Below are 24,294 nucleotides of genomic sequence, written 5' to 3'. Positions count from 1 at the left end.
ATCCTACCCCTTTTAAAAAAGACAAGAAAAAAATCTACTCATTTTTAGCAAATACATTATCTGATAGGTTGTTTGAAGTTCATCAGATGGACTCAGTGGAATGGTTGGGGTTAAATTGCTGACATGTCACTCTAGGACTTACACAACTATTCTAACCTAGCCAAGAAATAAGTCATCGTTTAAACTTAATTAAACACTCCAAAGATTTTTAAAAAATCTTTTGCTACAATTGTCCACTCAACCTTTTCAAATGCTTACAATTGGCCCTATTATGGATAACCCTCCTGGTATGGGTCCAATAAAATCACAACTCAATGAACCAAGAAGCACATTGCAAGAGCCATAAGATTCCTGACCTTGAAGTCAAGGTTAAGCTATTAATCACTATGGCCTGAGACTGAGATGTTGTGTACTGGAGAACATTAGTCCTCGGTCTGTGTAAACTGAAATTTTTTCAGAAATATGAGGTGTTCAGTTAAAAGCACAATTCAGTGTTCTTTATTCCCATGACATTAGGCTAAAGTGCTCATGGAGAAATGGGAGGCTCAGAAAGTTTCTGTCTTCAACCCCACCCACCACTTACCAGTGGAAACATCACTGAATTTGAACAAAAAAAGTTGGTTTGAGACCCATTCCTGCTATTTACTACTTGTAACCTTGGGCAAATCATTTAGCTCCTTGTGGTTTTGGTTTATGCTTCAGAACAAGGACAAATGAGGGATTTGGATTAGATCAATCAATTATTAAGGGTTTTTTTGGTTTGTTTTAAAAAATTAATACAAGCATTTATCATCTCTTCCTCATGCTATCTGCCTTCACTGAATGATTATGTAAAATGAAAAATAAAACCCTCATAACAAACACACAAAGTCCACTAAAATAAATTTCTCCATTAACCATATCCAAAAATGCCTATCTCCTCTTGCATCTTAATTCTGTCACTTCTCCGGCAGGAGATAGAATGTCTTTTTTCAAGGAACAGTCACAAGTTCAGTGTCATTGAATCTCCTTTCTTGGAGGGACATAAGGTGCGAGAAGACTAGAAAGGCAGGAAGGGGCCAGATTTTAAGTGGCTTTAAAAGCCAAACAGAGGATTTTATATTTGATCCTGAAGGCAATAGGTAGCCACTAGAGTTTATTGAATAGGAGAAATATATCCAGACTAGGAATGAATTAGCTTAAGCACAGTTTTATCTTAAAGTAGGCTTTTAGAGACGTTTGTTGTTGTTCAGTCATTTTCAGTTGTGTCCTATGCTTGGCGAAGATACTGGAATGGTTTTCCATTTCCCTCTCCAGCTCATTTTACAGATGAAACTGAGGCAAACAGGGTTAAGCGTGACTTGCCCAGGGTCACACAGCTAGTAAGCGTCTGAGGCCAGATTTGGATTCAGGGAGCTGAGTTTTCCTGATTCCAACCTCTTCCTTTATCTACTGCACCACCTAGCTGCCCCCTATATTGCATTTTTTAAAGAAAGAAATCAGGTATACAGAAATGCAAAATAGATTTTAAAGAAATAGAGATAAGCTTTGGAAAAGATAAAGGTTCTCCCTGAAGGAAGAGGGTAGAGGAGGAGTGTCACTATTGTCATTCTTGGCAAATGAAAATAGTTCTAGTTTTTCTGTATTGCTTTACGAGGCCCTGCACACTTCATCTGTAGATATTTCTCATCTCATTCCCTGCTGGGGCAGTGACTGCAACAGTAACCACAACTTGGGAGAGAGTTAATCAATACTTAGTAAGTGCTTACTATGTGTCTGGTGCACTGCTAGGTCCTGAGACACAAGTCCTGCACACATGTGGCCCATTAGCCCTCTTGCCTCTAAAACCCTTCATGATTAGAGGCAGTATCAAGGGCCTCAGCAACCCCTTTGCCTCCACATACACCATTTGGCTTCCGTCTCTGTGATTCAATCAATTAATCAGTGAACATTTATATAAACTATGTTCCAGTCACTGTGCTAAGCACTGGGTATATACAAAGAAACAAAAGACAGTCCCTACCCTCAAGGAACTTGCAATCTAATGAGAGAAACAAATATATACCAATATATATATCAAGTAAGCTAAATAATTAGTTGAGGGAAGGCACTAGAATTAAGTGAAGTTGGGGTAAGCTTCTAGTAAAAGATGGAATTTTAGTTGGGTCTTAAAGGAAGACAGACTGGTCAGTAGTTGGAGCAGAGGAAGGAGAGTATTCTCGGCTTGGGGGACAGCCAGAGGAAATGCCTGGAACTGAGAGACAGAGTGTGTTGTTCATGGAACAGCCAGGAGGCCAGTGTCATTGAATCCAAGAGTGCACGTTAGGGAGTAAAGCGTAAGATTGGCAAGATAGAAGATGGACGGATTATAAAGGACTCTGAACGCCAAACAAAGCGTTTGTAATCCTGGAGGTGCCACGTAGCCGATAGAGTTTATTGAATAGAGGTGTGACATGATCCAACCTGCATTTTAGGAAAATCACTTCAGTGGTTAAATGGAGGATGGATTGGAGTACAGAGAGACTTGAGGGACCCACCAGCAGATTGTTAGAATAGTCCAGGCGTGAGGTAATGAGGACCTGGACCAGAAAGGTGGCAGTGTCAGAGGAAAGAAGGGGGCTTGCTTAAGAGACATGGCAAAGGTGACTCAACAGACTTTGGTAACAGATTAGATACGGGAGGTGAGAGTGAGGAATCCAAAATGACTCCTAGGTTGTGAGTCTGAGGGACTAGGATGATGGTGTTGCCCTGTACAGCAATAGAAAAGGTAGGGGGGAGGAGGGCTTAGCAGGAAAGATAATGAGTTCTGTTTTGGATATTCAGTTATCTCTTCCACATGATGACTTTCCCCACTGCAGTTTCAATATATCGTGGGTCAGCATAAGAAATTAAATGGGAATTTGGGGGAAGTTTCATAGAAGCCGCAGATGATATGTGAAAGGCCAGCAGACAACACAGAAAGAGGTTAGAAAATCAGAAATGTACAAAATATATAATTTATTATAAATTATTATGTATAATATAATATCAACATATTTTATCTTTTAATACCATAAATATACCCAAATTTTACAATTAGGTACTGTAAACACCCCGTAACAGAAAAAGAAAAAGAAAAAAATTCAGACTTCTCTGGTACAAAGAGAGGTCCAAAATTTTTTACGCAGATTTTCCAGACAGTGAGAGCACTGAATCCCTAACCCCAGTGATGTGGAAAGGATAACTATGCTGAGTTTAAGATAGCTACTAGACATCTAATTTGAGATGTGTGATGGGAAGTCAGCAGAGAGTTTGGGTCAGGATAGGTGGATTTAAAAATTATAACATAGAGATGATAATTAAATCTGTGGGAGTTGATGAGATCTCCAAATGATATAGTATAGAGGGAAAAGAGAAGAGGACCCAGGATAGGAGCCTGAGGATACCTATGGTCAGAAGGCATAATCTGGATGAGGATCCAGCAAGGGAGACAGAGAAGGAACAGTCTGATAGGTAGGAGGAGAACCAGGAGGGAGTGGTGTCCTGAAAACCTACAGAGAAGAGAGTCTCAAGGAGAAGAGGGTGATCAACAGTGTCTAAGGTTACTGAGAGGTCAAAGAGAATGAGAACTGAGAAAAGGCCTTGGATTTGGCAACTAAGAGATTATTATTAGTAACTTTGGAGAGAGTAGTTTCGGTGGAATGATAAGGTCAGAAGCCAGACTGTAAGGAATTAAGAAGAAAGAAAGAAGAGAGAAAAGTGGAAGCACCTATCATAGATGGCCTTTTTGAGAAATTGAGTGACAAAGGGCATGAGGATGGAAGGATAAAGCAAAGCTTTCTTCAAAATGGAAGAGACACGGCATTCATTGCTACAGCCGTGTACTCTGAGGCCCTTGACCTTCCCTCTAATCTCTCATGCACTTTAAAAAACTTTTTTTAATGGTATTTTTTTCCCAATTTTATGTGAAGACAATTTTTAGCATTCATTTTTACAAGACTCTTATGTACTTCTTACCCTCATTCAATTTCCTACACTTTAGGATGCTCTTCCAGGGGTAATCACAGACATTAATAGTTCCATAGATCTTGGAGCAGAATAGGATTTTTGCCCCATCTTGGAGGCATCTCACTCAGCTGTATTCAACCCTTTCATATACATAAGTGTATATATAGCATGTAGTATATGTGTATATATGCACATATGTGTGTATACATATATATGTATATATACATAGACACACATCAACACAAGATAACACACACGCATCAAGATAATTTAGGGAGAAGCATTAGCAGCTGTGAGAATCAGAACAGACCTCAAGAAAGCAGGGCTTGAGTCAAGTTTTGAAGGAAACTAGAGATATGTAGAGGTTGAAGTGAGTGAAGAGTGCACTCTAGGCAAGAAGGTCAACCTGTGCATGGAGATGGGAAATGCAATGTCATGTGTGAGGAATAATAAGAAATCTAGTTTACCTGGAATGCAAAATATGAGAAGAGGATGAACAAAGTAGGAATGAAAGGTGGATTGGAGCCAGGTTATGAAGGACTTTAAATGCCAGACTAAGAAATTATTAGTAACTTTGGAGAGAGCAGTTTCAGTGGAATGATAAGGTCAGAAGCCAGATTGTAAGGGGTTAAGAAGAAAGAGAGAAGAGAGAAAAGTGTTTGTAGTGGGTCCTACAGGTAATAGGGAGCCACTGAATTTTGATGAGTGAGGGAGTGGCACAATCAGATTTATTCATCATTTAGGCAGCTGAGTGGAGGATCATCATTATCCACTTACGGACTGAGGATGGATTAGAGTGGGAAGGAATTTGAGGTAGGGAGCCCAACTAGGAAGCTATTGCAATACTATAGGCTTCCTAATCTATGAACCTATCACGACATGAAGTGAGGTATGGCCTATCAAATTTATGTGTATGGGGAGCCGCTGCTTTTAGGTGTCTGGGAAGATGAACATAGAGTGCAGTTGTTGGGGAAATGAGAAAGGTTTTGTCCTGGTTTTATTACTGCCATCCACACATGTTATGCTTCAGCCAAATCAGATTCCTTACTCTCCTCTGGACACATCCCACCTCCATGCCTGTATTCATACCATTCTCTCCACTTGGATTTTCCTCATCCCTATTCCCATCTCAAAGCCCATCTGTTGAAATGTCACCCAGCCATGCTCAAAGCCCAGGTTAAATATGTCATCCAAAGAACTGATTCTGCCCAGTGAGAAGGCATTCTTCACCATTCTTTGCAACTTCCATAGCATTTGATTTATACTGCTTTGGGGCACTTGATCTCAGAATCACAAAATCTCAGATCAGAAAGATGTCTTACAGGCCAGTGAGTCCATACCTGAACAAAATTCCCCTCCATGACAATGCTAATAGCCTCCGCTGACCTCTGGTGAGGGGTAGGGCACCCTTTACTGTCTCTCTCACTTCTCCCTCTCCCCGCTCTCAGACAGCCCATTCCACTTCCATAATCCATTATGTTTCACTACATATTATAGCTTTATGTGCCTTATCCCTCTACTAGATTATGAATATGCCGAGGGCCTAGATGGTGTCATATTTAAACTCAGTGTCACCACTTGGTGCTTTGCAGAGTATTCTACACATACTGGGCTTTTAATAAATTGTTTATTGAAGTTGGAGATAGTAGGTGTGTTTTCCTCCTCCCTCTAGTCAAGTATGTGGTGAGACAGGATGGAGCTTCTTGGATAAATGATTTAATTCACGTCTTTATGAAAGGGTGCTTTCAGTTTATTTGCAACTGGGATTAGAAAAGGAGGAAGAAGAGAGGGCTGAGCCCCCAGAGGGTGAGGGGTTAACTAAACTACAGTGGGAATAGGAAATGCTGGCTCCCCTGATGGTGGAGTTCATGGGGGAATTCCCCATCCTTGAGGAATTCCTTGAATGACCCCTACTATACCCTCTTCCTTGTTGGGAATTTCCTACTTTGTTCCCGTAGTCCCAAGTTGCTTATAGCTGGCTGCAGGAGTGGCATTAGGTAACATCTCACACCTCATCATGCACACGAAATTATGTTAATTGACCCTTATATTTGTGTAAGGGGGAAAATATAAGAGGTGAGAGCAAAAGGCGTCAGGACTCAGGCATCCTGTAAGAATAATTATCAAATACTGTGCGGCTTTGAGCTAATCTTCAAATCTTGTATGAGGCACCATGGAATTTTTTAGAATGGAGAGGAATCTTAAAGATTCTCAGAGAAAACTGCCACCCAGTGAGGGAAAGTGACAGTGACCAATCTGGGAGCGTCCTGACCTCTAGGCCTATGTTCTTTCCACCATACCTGGCTCATTCCCACATTTATCATTTCTCTTGTACCTAGTTTCTTGCAGATACTTTGCCTCTATTTAAACTTAACTCAGTTTAATTTGCACCATGGAACTGGAACAATTTCCTTCAGATGAAAAGGGATAAGCCTACAGGTGAACATCAGTCTTGAGTATGGGGTTACAGGTGTCCCTTCCACATCATGGAGGTTAGGGGCACGGCACCCCTATGATCTGGAAAATCTGCATCAAATGTTTTGGCCCTCCCTTTGTACCAGAGAAATCTGAACTATCATAGTATTGAAAGATAAAATATGTTGTCATTATACTATACTATATATATGTTTTATGCATTTCTGAGTTTCTAAACTTTTTCTGCGTCGTCTGCTGGCCTTCACATATTATCTGTGGCTTCCGCAAAACTCCCAAAAAATTCCCATTTAATTTCTTATGCTGACCCACAATATGTCGAAACCACAATGGGGAAAGTTGCAATGTGGAAGGGATAGCAGGATAGAGAGAGAATCTCTTATCAAGGAGGAAATGCCCAAACCAAGGCCCCACTTTTCCCCTGAGGGGATCTGTGCTGCTGGGTCAGTTTAGTCATTAACTGTGTCATTTCTATCACCAATGATTAGTAAACAGTCTAGACTCTTGGGGGCGACAGATGTGTTACATGGGAAATTCTTTTAAAAATCTTCCATGTCTTCACTGAATGAATACAAATTCTTTCAGGGGGCATTCAAGGCTTTCCATAATTGGACTCCAATCTACCTTCCAAATCATATTTTCTTCTATATTCTGCAGAATAGGAAGTCATCTATTTTAGCTGAAAACACCCTGTCGTTCCTGCTTCTAGAATGCCCTCCAGATCCATCTGCCCAATCCCCATCAACCCTTCGAGACACAACTCCTACATTCTGAAGCAAGGCATAGTGGAAAAGCCTAGTGCTTTAGAAGGCAGAGGACGTGGTTTCATTTCCAATGCTATCATTTGCTACCTGTGTGGCCTTGGACAAGTACCTCACTAAGATTCCTCAACTATAAAAGAAGATAATTGGACTAGCTCACCTGTAAGATCTTTCCAACTCTAGATCTAGGAATCTGATATAATAATAGCTAACATTTATATAGCACTTACTATGTGCCAAGCACTTTACAATTATTATCTCATTTGATCCTTGGATATAGGTGCTATTATTATTACCATTTCACAGATGAGGCAACTGAGGCAAACAGAGGTCAAATGACTTGCCTAGGGTCACACAGCTAGAAAGTGTCTGAGGTTGGACTCAGGTCTTTCATGACCTCAGGCCTAGAGCTCTATCCATTGTACCATCTAGCTGCCAGGGGATTTTCTCTTCCAAAAGCTGTTCCCTTCGAATTCATAACCTTTCCCCTTTCACTTCTTTTACGTTAGCCCTCCCCCAACTCGAACCACTGGCAAACAGCACACATAGTCTACAATCTATGTTTTGTTCTGTTTTTATAGTGGGAGAAGGAGATTTTAGGGTATGAACTACCTACAAAGTTATAGGCAAAATTTCATGATAATCAATTAACTTGACACAAGCTCTCTTAGGAATTTCCAGTTTCCTATCAACTTATTTATGTTTAGCCCTTACCCTGAGCTGCCGTTTCTTCTTGTTTATGTGTAAGAGGAACAGCAAATAACCCTATCTGGCTGTGGCTCACTTTGGGGAGGGGGACCACACACAGTGGAATGAGAATAAAACCCGGCCTACTTTCCCCACAACTGCCTTCTATCTTTACCTTCCCAGACAAGTAAATATGATACAACACAGCATGCCTTGTGTGGTCCCGAGATCACAGATGCTGAGCTGGAAGTCTGGACTATTACATAGCTTCCTGGTTGGTTCCCCAGTCCTTCTCTAATTCATCCTTCACACAGCTGCCAAAATGATTTTCCTAAAACACAAATGTGACCGAGTCACTTCCCTACTCAGTAAACTCCAGGGGCTGCCTGTGATTTCATTTCTTCATCTTTATGTTCACATCAAAACCTAGAGATTCTCTGAAAGCTTTTCAATTTCTTCCTAGCTCTTCCATAGCATCACCAAACCACTTGATTGATACAGAGCTCTCATCTGTCAGATATTCATGAATGTAATTAAGATCCTTCAACTCACCCTAGGGTCATAGATTCAGAACTGGAAAAAAGCTTAGAGGTCATCTAGTCCGACCCCCATCAGTTTTTGTTATTGCTTGGTTGTTTCAGTTGTTTCCAATTCTTCGTGACCCCATTTGGAATTTTCTTGGCAAAGATCCTGGAGTGGTTTACCATTTCCTTCTCCAGCTCATTTTACAGATGAGGAAACTGAGGCAAACAGGGTTAAATGACTTGCCCAGGATCACACAGCTAGTGTCTGAAGCCAGATTTGAACTTAAGAAGATGAGTCTTTCTGACTTCCTGATAGAGAGGGCTCTATCCATTGAGCCACCTAACCGCCTTAACAGAGATTAAGTCATTTGCCCAGGGTCACAAAGCCAGTAAGTATCTGAGGCCACATATGAACTCAGGTCCTCCTGACTCCTAGCCCAGCACTCTATCCATTGTGCCACCTAGTTGCCAACAATGTCATTATCAGCATAGCTAGAATGAACTTCCACTAGCTGTCCCCCACCCCAATCAGTTTATAGATAAGGAAACTGAGGCCCAGAGTGACACAAAGTCACACAGGTAATAAGTGGTAGCTCTGGGATTTGAACTCAGGTCCTCTGACCCCAGATTCAATGTCGTTGTTTTTTTATTCCCCCACTATACTACTCTGCTGTTCTCCTTCCTTTCAGCATAAAAAAAATACTAAGGTCTCACATTTTCACTTATAAATCCAGGAAGAATGGAGGGCTGGCTATCAGGTCAGGATGATCACTCCTTCCATTCTAATTCTTCTACATATTAATGGCCACACATTACTATCATCCTGGGCAAGCTACTTGATGTCTCAGTACCCTGGAAACTCTCCAAGAGTATAAATTATTAGAGCAATCATCACCCCTTATTGATAAAAGGAGTCTCTGTCATTCCAATTTCCCTAAACTGATGAAACAAACAGATGGGGGGGAGCATTTGCCCCTCACCTCCACTACACAAATAGTGGAGAGATAGGGTCCTCTACTAACCCACAGTGATTTGAGGAGAGGGGGAAGGAGGGAATTCTAGCATAGGTCATTAATTTCTGGGGCTGTAAAAGAAATATTAACAGCCACCTCCTAGAATTGTTTATTGCCTGCTATGTGCGAGACACTGTGTTAAAAATCCTTTTTACAAATATTATCTCACTTGAGCCTCACAATATCCTTGGGAGGTGATGCTGTTATTCCCATTTTACAGTTAAGGAAACTGAGGCAGACAAGTTAACGGACTTACGCAAGGTCACATAGCTAGTGTCTGAGGCTGAATTTGAACTCAGGGGCTCCCTGGTTCCGGGCCTACCACTCTTTCCGCTGTGCCACCTGGTTGCCAACAATGTCATTATCAGCATAGCTAGAAGGGACTTCAGAGGTTATCTCCAGGCTGCTGGTTCCCCACCCCTGATCTAGACCAACCCAAAGGCCTACAGGCAAGTAAATGGTCTTTTGACTTCAAATTGATCTCCCTTTAGTTCACACTTTCCATTCCTTGCCCAGCCCTCTCAGGGACCACAGGTAGATAGAAAGATAGCTAAACTTGAGTCCTTGCTCCCTGAGTTACATAAATCACTATACCATGGTAAGGAATTTGCTGGTGTGTAAGAATGGTATACGGTGCTGTTCCCTTCCATTTCCTGGTCTCTGATTTCTATTCAAATTGGATGTGGAATGAAGTTACTTCATAGCTGTTTTAAACAGCTGCTCTGAATTGCTTCTGACAGTGGTAAGCGTTGGGACAGGGAGCCTCGAAGGGAGAATACAAGGAATGAGGGGTGAGAGCACTGTAGCTGTGTGTGAGCCCAGCCACGGACGTGTGAGGACTAGGAGAAATGTCAAACGTGGTAAGAACAGGGATGATGGTGTGGATAAGGAAAATCAGTATGTCATTTCCTTTTTAATATGAAATCTAACCCCTTTCTCTTTTAAATGCCCGTCTGGCTGCTGGCCGAGTCTCGGCCATGGTAGGCTGGTGGGGTTGGTTTCTCTGGGGCCCCCAGCAGGAAGCAGCAAGTCTTCCATTTCCAAGGTAATGACAGATTTCCTGTCACAGGTGGTTTTCTGGTTAAAAACCGTCAGTTATAGGGCTCCCCACCCCACCCCTAGGGCTGTGTAGGGCCAGGCGATCTGTTTACTGAGGAGATCTGGGAAAGAGTTAATATTGGAGCCTGGAACCCCAGAGAGGATGGACTCAGCGTCACTTCCCGAAAGCTGGGCCAGCCCCCAGTGACTGAGAGATTGTCAGAGCTGCCATGTTCTTCCCCAAGCTGCCCTCCCACCTCAAGGCCCCTACCATCAGCCTTAGGGGTTTGCCCAGGCCCTTCAGTGCATAGAATTTACAGTAAATGTTGCCACCGGTGGAAACTCTCAGAGGAGGCGAGGAAAAGGGCTAGAGGAAGGGGAAGGCCACGACTTCGGGTCCCCGGTTCCCTTCTCACAAACAACCCCCAGGCCAGTGTCCTGTTTATCTTTTATAAGGCTTTCGGTAAAGTGGGGATGCCCTAACTCAGAAGTATTTGGATAAATAGCCAACTCACTCTTCTTCCCTTAGAAAGCCAGTTCTACTGACCTCATCTATCCTCAATACTACATTCTCAGTAGATCTTCCAGGAGTATGAACAGATTTAGGTTAATTCTTCCACATTCATGATATTTCTCTTTCCTATCCTGTCCTACCCTATCCTCCCTTGCTGTTTTGCGTGGTCTATCTTCCATGCCCAGAATGTACTCCCTTCTCACTTTTGCCTCTTAGAATCCTTAATTTCCACAAAAATTCAACTCAAATGCTATCACCTAATCTCCCCAGCTGCTGGTGCCTCCCCTGCCCAATTACCTTGTATTTGTTATATGTTTATGTAAGCAGGAACTTGCCTGAAGGGCAGAGTTGATGAGCAATTAATTTTCACCAGCGAGGAAAGTCTTATACAACTGGACTTGAGCTTCTAATTGTTCAGTTGTATCTGACTCTTCATGACCTCGTTTTGGGGTTTTCCTGGCAAGGATACTGGAGTGGTTTGCCATTTCCTTCTCCAGCTCATTTTACTGATAAGGAAACTGAGGCAAGACAGGGTTAAGTGACTTGTCCAGGGTCACACAGCTAGTAAGGGTCTGAGGCCAAATTTGAACTCAGGAAGATGAATCTCCTCCTGATTCCAAGCCCAAGCTCTATCCACTACTCTACCCAGCTGCCCCCAATTACACTTATTTATGTATATGTTGTCTCCATCTGTAGGATCCTTGAGGGCAAGGATTACTTAATTTTTGTCTTTGTATCACCAATATCTGGCAAATAGTACTTGTTTAATAAATGCTTATTGATTAATTGATTGATTGTGACAGGTGGCAAGTATTTGAGAAATTACTGGCTATGTGCCCATTTTTTCCATCGCAACGTCTCTTCATTTTAGACTTGTTTCTCTTACACTTCTTCCATCTTTCTTCTCTTACTAGTACTTGGCTACCCTATCCCCACCCCTGTCCCAGGCCCTTCCTTTCCAGTACTGGTTGCATCTTCTCACATATCCCTTGACTCTCTGGTCCCAAACCAGGAGTCAGAATATTCATCCCTACTCTCATTGGCTACTTTCAGAGTCTCCCTGTATCATCATCCATTTCTATATTTATGGTCCTTTGATCCAATGATCCTGACAGCTGTTATCCACTAACCCACAACACATTCTTCTTCTTTTCTCACTTCAGTGCCAGGTTAGTAGTATTCATTTTCTCCCCAACTTTTGCCTCATACTAGGGGACTCAAACATACATATTGGTATTCCTTCAAATAATCTCACTTCTAAATTCCTCAACCTTCCCGGCTCCTATGACCTATTCTTCTATTTAGCTACCCCCAAGATGTCCATACCCTTGATCTTGCCTTCATCTCAAAGTGTTCCACTTCCTTAATCAAGAACTTAACAATTCCTTTACCTAAACACAATTCCCTATCACTCCATTTCTCTCCATGCCTTTCTCCTCCCAATGCTATTTTTCATACAAGTTGTGACCTGCAATCTGCCCATCTCATTTTCTTTTGCCAGGCCATCACCCTTCCTCTGGCTATCCTCCCTTCCCTTCTGGATCTCAACCCATCAGTGAATCAGTTCAACTCTACTCTAGTGTACCTTGATTCCCTTGCTCCCTTATCTACTCACCAGTCAACTATTTCCAAATCTCCAGTTGATATTCCTCTCAGCATCCACCTCCTTTGATTCTACTTAGGTGCTGCTGAGCATAGCTGGTGGTGGAAGTCTTGCAACTGTGATGATTAACTCCACCACAAAATTATGTTGTCTAATATCAAATGGGCCCTCGCTACAGCAAGACAATTTTCCTACTCTTCCCTAATTGGTTATGTCGCTATCCCCCAGAGAATCTATTGGGAACTTTTTCTTCTCTCGTTAAACCTTCGACAATATCTTCCTCCCCCATCTTCTCAGCAGAGTGCCTTGCCTTGAACAAAACAAATGAGTCTGGGCTATTCCATGAGAACTCCTTCCTTTCCCTGCCTCTTCATCTACACCTTCTTGTTGTCAACTTACAAAACCCTCACATTATCCCTCACGTTTTTGTCCCTCCCTCCAGTCTGATAAAGAGCAGGGCTTTCTCTTCGCCTAGGCCAACACAGCCACTTAAAATCTTTTAAAAAATTCTTCTACTCTTTATCCCGTCTCTTCTAAGATTCTTTAGCAGATTGCCACTCTATTATCTCCTTCTTCTTTCTAATCTTCAATCTTTCCCTATATTCCAGTTCCTTCCCTATTGCCTACAAACATGGCCATGCTTTCCCCATCCTTAAAAAACTCTCATAAGATCTCACCATCTCCGCTAAATATCATCCTATATCTCTTCTTTTCTCAGGCAAATCCTTGGAAAAGACATCTGCATTTGATGCCTTCACTCCCTCTCTCTCTTCTTGAACTTCCTCCAATTTGGTTTATCACTCAGCTAAAACAGCTCTTTCCAAAAGTCACTAATGATCTTTTTTTTTTTTCCTGGAAGCAATCAGGGTTAAGTGACTTGCCCAAGGCCACACAGCTAGTAAGTGTCTGAGGCAGAATTTGAACTCAGGGTCCTCCTGACTCTAGGGCTGGTGTTCTATCCACTGTGCCACCTAACTTCCCCCACCAATGATCTTTTAATTGCCAAATCTTTTCTGTTCCAATTCTCCTTTACCTCTCAGCAACCCTTGATGCTGTTGGCCGCCCTCTCCTGGATGTTGTCTCCTCTCTGGGTTTTCATGACTCTGCCCTGTCCTGGTTTTCCTCCTACCTATCTGACCATTCCTTCTCAGCCATTGCTATTATTTTTTATACATATATACATACATATGTATATTCATGTTTATATATATAAACACACATATATCTCTCGATCTATAGCTATACCTATCATCTATCTACCTACCTATCTATCTATCTAATCTATCTATCTATCTATCTATCTATCGTCTTCATTATCTATGTCACATCTCCTAACTATGGATATATCACAAGACTCTGCTTTGAACCTTCTATTGTTTTCTCGCTTACTTGGTGATTTCACAAGTTCTATGAATTCAATTATCTCCATGCAGATGACTCCCATACATAAATACATTCATACCATACATATATTTGTATGTATATATATATCCAACCCTAGTCTCTCTTCTGAGCATCAATCCTACATCACCAACTGCCTAGTGGGCATTTCAAACTGGATATACCAGAAATGTCTCAAACTTAACACTTCCAGAACAGAACTTTCCCCCCTAAACTCACCTCTCTTCCAAATTTCCCTGTTGCTATCAGGGGCCTTACCATCGTCCTAGTTACCCAGAATTGAAACCTTGAGGTTGTCCTCTACTGCTCTCTCACTTGCCCCACATATATGTTTAGTTGCTACATCTTATTGATTCTGCCTCCACAATATCTCTCAAATACACCCCCTCCTCTCCACGTTGCACAGCTACTGCTCTCCTTCAGGCCCTCATCACTTCACTGAAAATATTGCAATAATCTCTTACTTGAGCTCTCTACCTTAAATCTCTCCCCTCTTCAACCCATTCCCTACCCAGCAGCCAGCAGCCAAAGTAATTTTCCTAAAGTACAGGTCTGATCACATCCCCTCCCTGCTCAGCTCTCGGTTGCCTTGAGGATCAATCCTAAACTCTTCTAGTATTTAGAGCTTTCACCAACCTGATTCCCCCCCTACTTTTCCAGTCCTCTTCATTACTTCTCTCTCTTCCCTTTGTGGTCCAGTCTCCTCAGTGATCCTTGAATACACCCTGTCTCTGTGTCTTTGTGCTAGCCATCCTCCATCCCTATACTGCCCTCATTCCTAGCTTCCACTTTTGGAATCACTGACTTCCTTCAAGACCCGGTTCAAATGCCACTTTCTCCATGAAGCATTTCCTGATCCCCTTCCCTCGTCACCAATACCACAGCTCTCCTTTTTTCTTTCTGTTGTTGTTTTTCAACCGTTTCAGCTGTGTCTGACTCTTTGAGACCCCATTTGGGATTTTCTTGGCAAAGATACTGGGATGGTTTGCCATTTCCTTCTCCAGCTCATTTTGCAACTGAGGAAACTGAGGCGAACAAGGTGAAGTGACTTGTTCAGGGTCACACAGCTAATAAGTGTCTAAGGCCGGATTCGAACTTGGAGATGAGGCTTCAGTCAGGCTCGGTGCCCTATCCATTGCACCACCTAGCAGCCCTTCTGTTGTGAACATTTTGTATTTATTATGCATCTATTTAAAGTACAGATGTGGGCTTTCCCATTAGAATGTAAGTTCCTTGAGGGCAGGGATGGTTTCACTATTGTCTTTGTATTCCCAGGGCTTAGTACCTGGATCCTAGTAAGAACTTAACAAATGCTTGTTGATCAACTAGTATGGCAGAGTGCTATTTGTGGGCAAGAAATAATAAAACTCAATAATGTATACTGAAGTGGATTCCACAGCCTTGGCACCACTAATTTGTTGGTCAAAATAACAGTCCTTGGAGGGTCTGCTGGTGCTATAGGAAAAGACAAACTTTGGGTCAGTTTTGTTGCCTTGGACAGTCAGAATTATGCAAATGACAGAATTGGTTTGTGGACTTTCCCCTTTGGGGATTATTTGTGGCAATTTAAAAATGCCACGCTGTCTTCTATCGGCCAGCCTCAAAAGACTTCTGACTCACCAGCCCCCTGTTACCAGTTGATAGGTGTTCAAAGAACTGGCTGATTTGTTTCAGTTGTGTCTGACTCTTCATGACCCCATTTGGGGTTTTCTTGGCAAAGATACTGGAGTGGTTTGCCATTTCCTTCTCCAGCTCATTTTACAGATGAGGAAACTGAGTCAAACAGGGTTAAGTGACTTGCCCAGGGTCACATAGCTAGTGTCTGAGGCCAGATTTGAACTCAGGTAGATCTTCATGACTCCAGGCCCAGCACTCTATCCACCGAGCCCACCTAGTTGCCAAAGAATACAAATTCATTTAAGGTTGACCTAAGCAACATTTAATTTAGTTCAACAAATATTTATTAAATGCCTACTGTTTACAAGAGCTCTGGTAGACACTGCTCTACAAACAAATACATCAAAGACCATCCTTTCTTTTTTTTTTTTTTTTTTTGGCAATTGCGGTTAAGTGACTTGCCCAGGGTCACACAGCTAGTACGTGTCAACTGTTTAATCTGAGGCCGGATTTGAACTCAGGTCCTCCTGACTTCAGGGCCAGTGCTCTATCCACTGCGCCACCTAGATGCCCCAAAGGCCATCCTTTCAAAGGGTTTACAGGCTGAGGTGGGAGGTGGGGAGTTGGGGGTTAAAACATAGAACATGTAACACAATTACATAGGATAGGATCATGGGTACCTGCGAAGAAGTTCAGACAGAGTATGATGAAACACTAAAGGAGAGAACATCTCTGAGGATGGGGTGGGGAGTCACAAAAGACTTTATAGAGGAGATGGTATCTCAGTCAGGCTTTGGAGAAATTGGAGGCAGAGAGGTAAATGTTGGCTTCCTCTCACTTTCAAATCATATCCCAAGCTACTTGTATAGTAGGTGACCCAGGGGAGAGAATTCTCCCCTGGAACAACATATCCATTGGTGCTCTATCCTCTACTTTTCAGCTTCCTTTTTTGTGTTTTCCCCCAGTAGATTATAAGCTCCCTGAGGACAGGGAGCTTCTTTTTCTTATTTGTATCCCGGGTGCTTAATATAGGGCCTGGCACATAAGGAATGTGGCAAATAAATAAATGAGTCAGGAAGACCTGAGTTCAAATCCTGCCTCAGATATTTAATATCTGTGTGATCCCCAGCAAGTCACTTAACTTAGGTCTGCCTCAGCTTCTTCATCTATAAAATGGGGATAATAATGGTAACTATATCCCAGGGTTTTTATTAGGATAATATAATACTTGTAAAGTGCTTTGCAAACCTTTAAAGTACTATATAAATGCTAGCCATAGCAATTATTTTTATACAGATACATATACATTCATGTTTGTGTATATATATGTATACATGAATGTATATGTATCTGTATAAAAAAATATATATATACGTAAACACATTTATATATAAACACATACACACCTGTGTGTGTGTGTGTGTGTATGTGTGTGTGTTTGTGTGTGTATGTATGTATGCAGCTAGGTGGTTCCATGGACAAATCTGGGCTCAGACACTTACTAGCTGCATGACCCTGGACAAGTCACTTCACTTTGTTTGCCTCAGTTTCCTCATCTGTAAAATGAGCTGGAGAAGGAAATGGCAAACCAGTCCAGTATCTTTGCCATGAAAACCTCAAATGGGGTCACAACAGCAATGACAACAACAACAACAATATGTGTATACATGTATGTACATATACATACATACATACATATGTGTGTGCGCATATATGTTCAGTTCTGGGGACCCAGTTAGGGAAGAGCTGGAGCATATCTAAAATAGGAGTTTTTAACCTGGGGTACATGAACTTATTTTTAAAATGTTTTGATCACTGTATTTCAGTAGAACTGGTTTCCTTTGTGATACTATGTGTTGTATGCATTTAAAACACTATTCTTTTTTTTTTTTTATGAGGCAATTGGGTCTAAGTGACTTGCCCAGAGTCACACAGCTACTAAGGGTTATGTGTCTCAGGCTGGATTTGAACTCAGGTCCTCCTGATTCCAGGGCCGGTGCTCTATCCGCTGCACCACCTAGCTGCCCCCTGAAATGTTATTCTGACAAGAGGTCCCCTAGTCATGGCCAGGCAGCTCCATGACCAACAAAGGTTAAGAACCTCTGATCTGGAAGATGGTAATTAGGATGGGGAAGGCACTGTGAACACAGTGACACAATGATTAACTGAAGGATCTGTGAATGTTTATTCTGGAGCAAAGAAGGCACAGGAAGATTCTGATAGAAGCCTCCATGCATCTGAAGGCTTGAAAAATGGCAGAAGAATTAGACTCAGTTTACTTGTCCCACCAAGAGCAAGAATGAGAATTAAAGGGAAATAGTTTTCGTTTTGTTATAAGCAAGGACTTCCTAATGTTTAGAACTGTTTGAAAAGGGAATGGGATGCTGGTAGTGTTGTCAAAAGATGGCTGGATTTGGAATGAGAGTATTTGTGTTTGACTCCCAGCTCTGCCCTGTGTTAGATGTGTGACTGTGGGCAAGTCACCTGACCTGTCTGAGCATCTTTTGCCACATATGCAAAATGGAGCTAAAAGGTTGTAGAGATCAGATGATAGAACTTAAGAAAAGCATTGTATGTGTCAATGCTTTATGCTTAGCATGGTACAGGCACATAGTAGTTGCTTAAAAAATGCTATCAGTTATTATTGTAAAGAAGTGAGTTCATTTGTTTGCTGAAGGTTTTCAAATGTAGGCTGGTGGGGGAAGGGCACCAAGGATCAATTGTCCAAGGTCCAATGTCCAATTCATGTGTCAGGAAAGCACCGGACCAAATAAATTCTGAGATCCTATGATCCTACATGAAAAATATTATGCAGAAAAGGCAATGTTGCATAGTAGGTAGGGAGCTAGCCTTGAATCAGGAAAACCTGGGTTCAAAGCTTGCCTCTGCCACATACTGGCTTGTGTGATTCTGGGCGGTACTGTTTCTCTCCATTCTCTTTCTATGGCATTTCAGTGGAATTCAGTGGACAGACTTCTGACCCTGGAGTAGAAAGACCTGGGCCTCAGTTTCCCATCACTAAAATGATTTATTCTGAATAGACACTCTGTGTGTGTGTGTGTGTATCAGCTGGGTGGCTCAGTGGATAGCGTTTGGTACGTATCTTCTATGCATGTAATTATTTTCACGCTGTGTCTCCCATTAGAATGTGAACAGGGACCGTTTTTTCCCTCTTCCTTTGTATCTTTAATGCTTAGCACCATGCTTGATATCTGGTAAGCAATGAATAAATGCTCATTGACTGACATAGTAGGTGCTTTTATTAAACTTTTTAAGTCTATAAAATTTCAAAATGTGTACTGGTCTGCATTGATAAAGTAGGTTTTCTTACCCAAGTGGTCCCCATACCAGTGAAATTATAGTTTCATCACTCCCCCAAAAATCAGGCAGCTCTTCCATCTCACTATTAGCATGGATGTCAGAGAGACAATTATAGACCTTTTGAAAAAAAAAATCATACATAAGCATAGTAGCCCCCCCAATTATATGGAAAATGTGCTCCTGAGCTCTGAGAGGGTAATTAACTGTTTTCCATATAATCATTCATTTCTGAAATACTTTCAAGCAACTAAGTGGTGCGTTGGAGAGAGTGCTAGGCCTGAAATCAAGAAGACCTGAATTCAAATCCAGCTTCAGACACTAGCTGTGTGACCCTGGGCAAGTCACTTGATCGCCATTTGCCTCAGTTTCCTCATCTGTAAAATAGTGATAATAATAGCACCTACCATCCCAAGGCTGTTATCACCTACCAAATGAGATAATAATTATAAAGTGGTTAGTGCAGTGTTTGGCACATAGTGATATATAGATGTTAGTTGTTATTGCTACTATTAATTAAATGTTAATTCAAAATTAATTATAATTATTGATGCAAAAGGTGAGGAGTGTTTCTTTAAATATTTAGTATTCACAGGGAATGTAAGTACTTCAGTATTTAGATAGACTAGGTCGTTAAAGTTAAGTCCCGAATCAGGGAACTTCATTAGTCTGAATCCAAATAAAAGGAAAGGAGGACAAAGTGGGGAAAAAAAAAAGTGCACAGTATCATATATTTGAAGTTAGAAGGGAGTCAGATAATCAATCAGTCAATCAACAAGCACTTATTAAGCACCTACTATGTCAGTCAATAAGCATTTATTCATTGCTTACTATATGCAAGCATTGTGCTAAGCGTTAAAGATACAAATGAAGAGGGAAAAACTGGTCCCTGCTCACATTCTAATGGGAGACACAGCATGATAATAATTACATCCATAGAAGATATATACACCAAACTTTATCCACTGAGTCACCCAGCTGATACACACACACACACACACACACACACACAGTGTCTATTCAGAATAAATCATTTTACTGATGGGTAACTGAGGCCCAGGTCTTTCTACTCCAGGGTCAGTGGTCTGTCCACTGAATTCCACTGAAATGCCATAGAAAAAGAGTGGAAAGAAACGGTATTCATTCTCATTACATATTCAGCTATGTTTGCATCTTACCAATCATCTTGGTTTACCCACTAGATGCCAAACCATACACACACATACACACACACACACACACACACACACACACACACACACACGAGACAGAGAGAGGGTGAAGGAGAGAGAAGAAGGGAGGGAGAAGGGGGAGACACAGAGAAAGTGATAGAGAGAGAGAGAGCTCACATTTATAGAATACTTTTAAATTTTTTTATTTATTTTATTTTTAATTTATGGAATAAAATAAGTATTTCCATAACAGAGTATAATAAAAAATGATTGTACATGAAACTGCAAATCTATTATGTATAACTTGCTTTTCTTTCTAAATATATGATAAAGTTATCACGCAAATTTCTTTTTTTTCCTTTTCCCCTACCCGTACCCTAGAGATGGCCACTATATATATACACATACATATATACATATACACATATGTACACACATACATACATACGTGTGAAATCATTCTATGCATGCTTCTTTTTATCAGTTCTTTCTGTGAATGCAGATAGCATCTTCTTTTATATGTCCTTTGCAGTTAATTTGGTTATTGATGGTAGTCAAAATTACTTAGTCTTCAACGTTGTTCTTAACACAGTATTGCAATGTTCTCTTGGTTCTGCTCATTTCGCTCTTCATTATTTCGTGCAAGTCTATCCATGTTTTTCTAAGATTATTGAGCTCATCATTTCTTATAGCACAGTAGTATTCCATCACCATCTTATACCACAACTTGTTCAGCCATTCCCCAGGTGATGGGCATCTCCTCAATTTCCAGTTCTTCGCCACCACAAAGAGAGCTGCTATAAATATTTTAGAACATATAAGTTCTTTTCCTTTTTCTCTAATCATATTGGGAAACAGACCTAGTAGTGTTATTGCTGGGTCAAGGGGTATAGGCAGTTAAATAACTCTTTGGACATAACTCAACATACTTTTTTCAGAAAGATTTTTAGCACATTTTGTTCACACTAATTCTGTGCTATACGTTGTGCCGAGATTACTATCCCCATTATACAGATGAGGCAACTGAGAGTCAGAGAGGTGAAGCAATTTGCTTTTCTGTTAAATATGGCCAATAAGTGTCAGAGCTAGGATTTTAACCCAACTTTAAGCCCAGTGCTTTTTGCATTACATGATGCACTCTGTAGTTCTGCATATGAATTTCTAATTTGACTCCCCTGCCCCAACTATCCCCTAACTTCTCCATTATCTTCTTGCCTCCCGTTAAACACTAAAGTGTTAACTTTGTGTCCTGGCCTCTCAACCCACAGGAGAGTGAAGATCTGGAGAAACAAAATGCAGCTCTCCGGAAGGAGATCAAGCAGTTGACGGAGGAAATGAAGTATTTCACCTCAGTGCTGAGCAGCCATGAACCACTGTGCTCCGTCCTGGCCACCACCTCCCCACCACCCCCTGAGGTGGTCTATGGAGCCCATGCCTTCCACCAGTCCCACGTCAGTTCCCCACGATTCCAGCCCTGATCCTACCACCATGGGAATAGCATTAGAGACTCTGACATTCAATGGCAGGGATTCCTCCCTAGGATTTCCAGTGGGAGAGTCCACAGAAGACACAAAGTTCTAGTGAAGGGAATATAAACTGTTTTTGCAATAGCAACCTCATCCATCTCCTGCTGAATTATCTCCCCTCTCGAGAAAGAAGGAGGTGGAGAGTGGGGTACAGATGCTATGAATGGCTGATGAGCATAGGCATGAAATGCCAGAACTTGTTGCATTGTGTGCTCAGCACATAGTGTGTATCTATACTTTTCACTGAATGTATGACCAATGAATCTGAAGAGCACAGGAGACAATAGCTTGGAAAGAGATTTATTTTTCTAAATAAAAGTTAAAAGAGGGGCAGCTAGGTGGCGCAGTGGATAGAACACTGGCCCTGAAGTCAGGAGGACCTGAGTTCAAATCTGGCCTCAGACCAAACACTTGATATGCACTAGCTGTGTGACCTTGGGCAAGTCACTTAACCCTGATTGCCTCACTAAAAAAAATTAAAAAACAAAACAAAAAAAAGTTAAAATAAGTAGATTTCAAAAAGGATGATTTATCCCTCCATTTTCCCCCTTTGATTTTCTGATCACCAAGTTTCTTCTCAAATAGACTACATAAGCTCCAAGAGGCCAAAAACTGTTTCACTTCTATTATTGTATCCCTAATGGTATCTGGTGCGCATAGTAGGTGCTTAAATAATGCTTGTTGATTGACTGATCCCCCTCTTATGGAGAACATATCACTTTGGCAAATAGCTGTGTCTCAACCAGGGATTCTTGATTGAAATATTAATGTAGCCTTTCTAGTGGTTTCTGATCTTTGGGACATAACTGTTTGGACATAACTTAACATACTTTTTTCAGAAAGATTTTTAGCACATTTTGTTCACACTAATTCTGTGCTATACGTTGTGCCGAGATTACTATCCCCATTATACAGATGAGGCAACTGAGAGTCAGAGAGGTGAAGCAATTTGCTTTTCTGTTAAATATGGCCAATAAGTGTCAGAGCTAGGATTTTAACCCAACTTTAACCCCCAGAGTGGCTACTGTTTTCTTGTAAGCAGTATACAAGTCTATAAATAACATGCCTGATATTGACTGAATAAATATCATACACACATGCATACATGTCATACACTATACACAATATATACATTTAATATACAGAGTATCTTAAAAATCTTAGTGCAAAAGTATTAAGCCGTAAAGCCCGCCCACCTCCAAACTGCATTAAGACTTTTGGAACGCCCGAAGAGCACCCATATATTACATTTTTGCCTGTGTATGGGCATTTTATTTCAATGGGTCTGGGATCTCATTGGTGTGAGCATTCCCTCCATCCATGCAGATCACAACCCACCCATACCATCTCATCACCCTGTTTGAGAATTGTTCATGTTTTCCCGTAAGTCTTAGACAGTGAATCTACCACAGATGTTATTATTTCATAGGCATCACAGCAACAGTGAGGCTGCCAATCTGTGGTCTCTCAATTTCTCTATGTAATAGGTTCACTTCCTTTGTGAATCACACATCTGCTGGACATTACCTCTAATGTCGCTTTTTGTCCACGTGGTGCATAGGTCCCCAGTGGAAATATTGCAGCCCTCTGGCAACCCATTAGATATCTCTCCATTGTACTTTGGATTGGTTGCAACTTTTAGTTTTAAAGTTTCTGTTGCATGAGATCATTCTACCTTGATGAGGGCAACTACAAAGATAATGGACCTGTAATAATGAGCATCAAGCAAGGAAGAAAATAAAGATGCATGATCGCCAAAGGTGTTCATCACTCTCATGATAGCTGACACTTATATAGTACCTTAATGTTTACAAAGTGTTTCTCATACTTCACCAAAGCCCTAGAGGAAGTAGATAGTGGCCACAGGCTTTATTGTGATCATTTTACAGATTTGGAAATTGAGGTTCAGAGCAGTAAAGTGACTTGTTCATAGTTATACAAGTAGTATCAGAGGCAGGATTCAAACTCTGGTCCCTCCTGATTCCAAGTCAAGACTTCTTTCCATTATGATTAACTCTCTCTTGATCCATCATGGAAGATATTTTCTTATGTTCCAGATGGAAAAGGGATTTTCCCTAGATGGTGAGGTCCTCCAGGTGCTACTGAAAATATGCTAATTGCAGCAAATTCTAGAACTTCAAGGCCTCCTCAGTGAGACGCATAATCACTCAAAAGAGATTGGTTTAACAATCCCTACGAGGTATTAATATTTTTCAAATGTCTGCAAATGCTTTTGTGTATAATAAAATACAAATGTGTTTAAAAGTGTGAATTGAATTCATAGTGTATTTTTGTCATGATGTATTTTCTCAATGGATATTAGCAGTAATAATAATAATAATAATTTACATTTGTAAAGTGTCTAAGACTTAACTAATTGTCTTTCACCCTCAAACATGCTGTTCTTCTGGGCAGCTGGTGGCACAGTGGATAGAGAACTGGGCTTGGAAATCAGGAATACTCGTCTTCCTGAGTTCAAATCCAGCCTCGGACACTTACTAGCTGTGTGACCCTGGGCAAGTCACTTACCCTTGCTTGCCTCAGTTCCTCATCTATAAAATGAACTGGAGAAGGAAATGACAAACCACTCCAGTATCTCTGCCAAGAACAACCCAAATGGGGTCACAAAGAGTTGGACATGATTGAAAAACAACTGAACAACAACAACCACTAATACAGCTACCATCTTGGAGGAGGTCCTTCAATCCTTCTTCCCATTAA

The 24,294-nt window shown here is 41.2% G+C and overlaps 1 protein-coding gene across 1 annotated transcript in view; it reads left to right on the top strand.

The window, feature by feature from the left end:
• BATF (basic leucine zipper ATF-like transcription factor) overlaps positions 1-21,947 on the top strand; it is a 45,500-nt gene extending 23,553 nt beyond the window's left edge. Inside the window, exon 3 of the mRNA XM_027844872.1 lies at positions 21,316-21,947. Within this exon, the coding sequence (XP_027700673.1) occupies positions 21,316-21,525 (210 nt within the window). The 3' untranslated portion in view covers positions 21,526-21,947. The remainder of the gene's footprint in view (positions 1-21,315) is intronic.
• Positions 21,948-24,294: the final 2,347 nt, after the last annotated feature.

The sequence above is a fragment of the Vombatus ursinus genome, unplaced genomic scaffold, assembly GCF_900497805.2.
Source record: "Vombatus ursinus unplaced genomic scaffold, bare-nosed wombat genome assembly UNPS02014945.1, whole genome shotgun sequence".
NCBI lineage: Eukaryota > Metazoa > Chordata > Mammalia > Diprotodontia > Vombatidae > Vombatus > Vombatus ursinus.
Note: the sequence above shows the minus strand (reverse complement) of the source record. Positions and strands in the feature narration are given on the sequence as shown.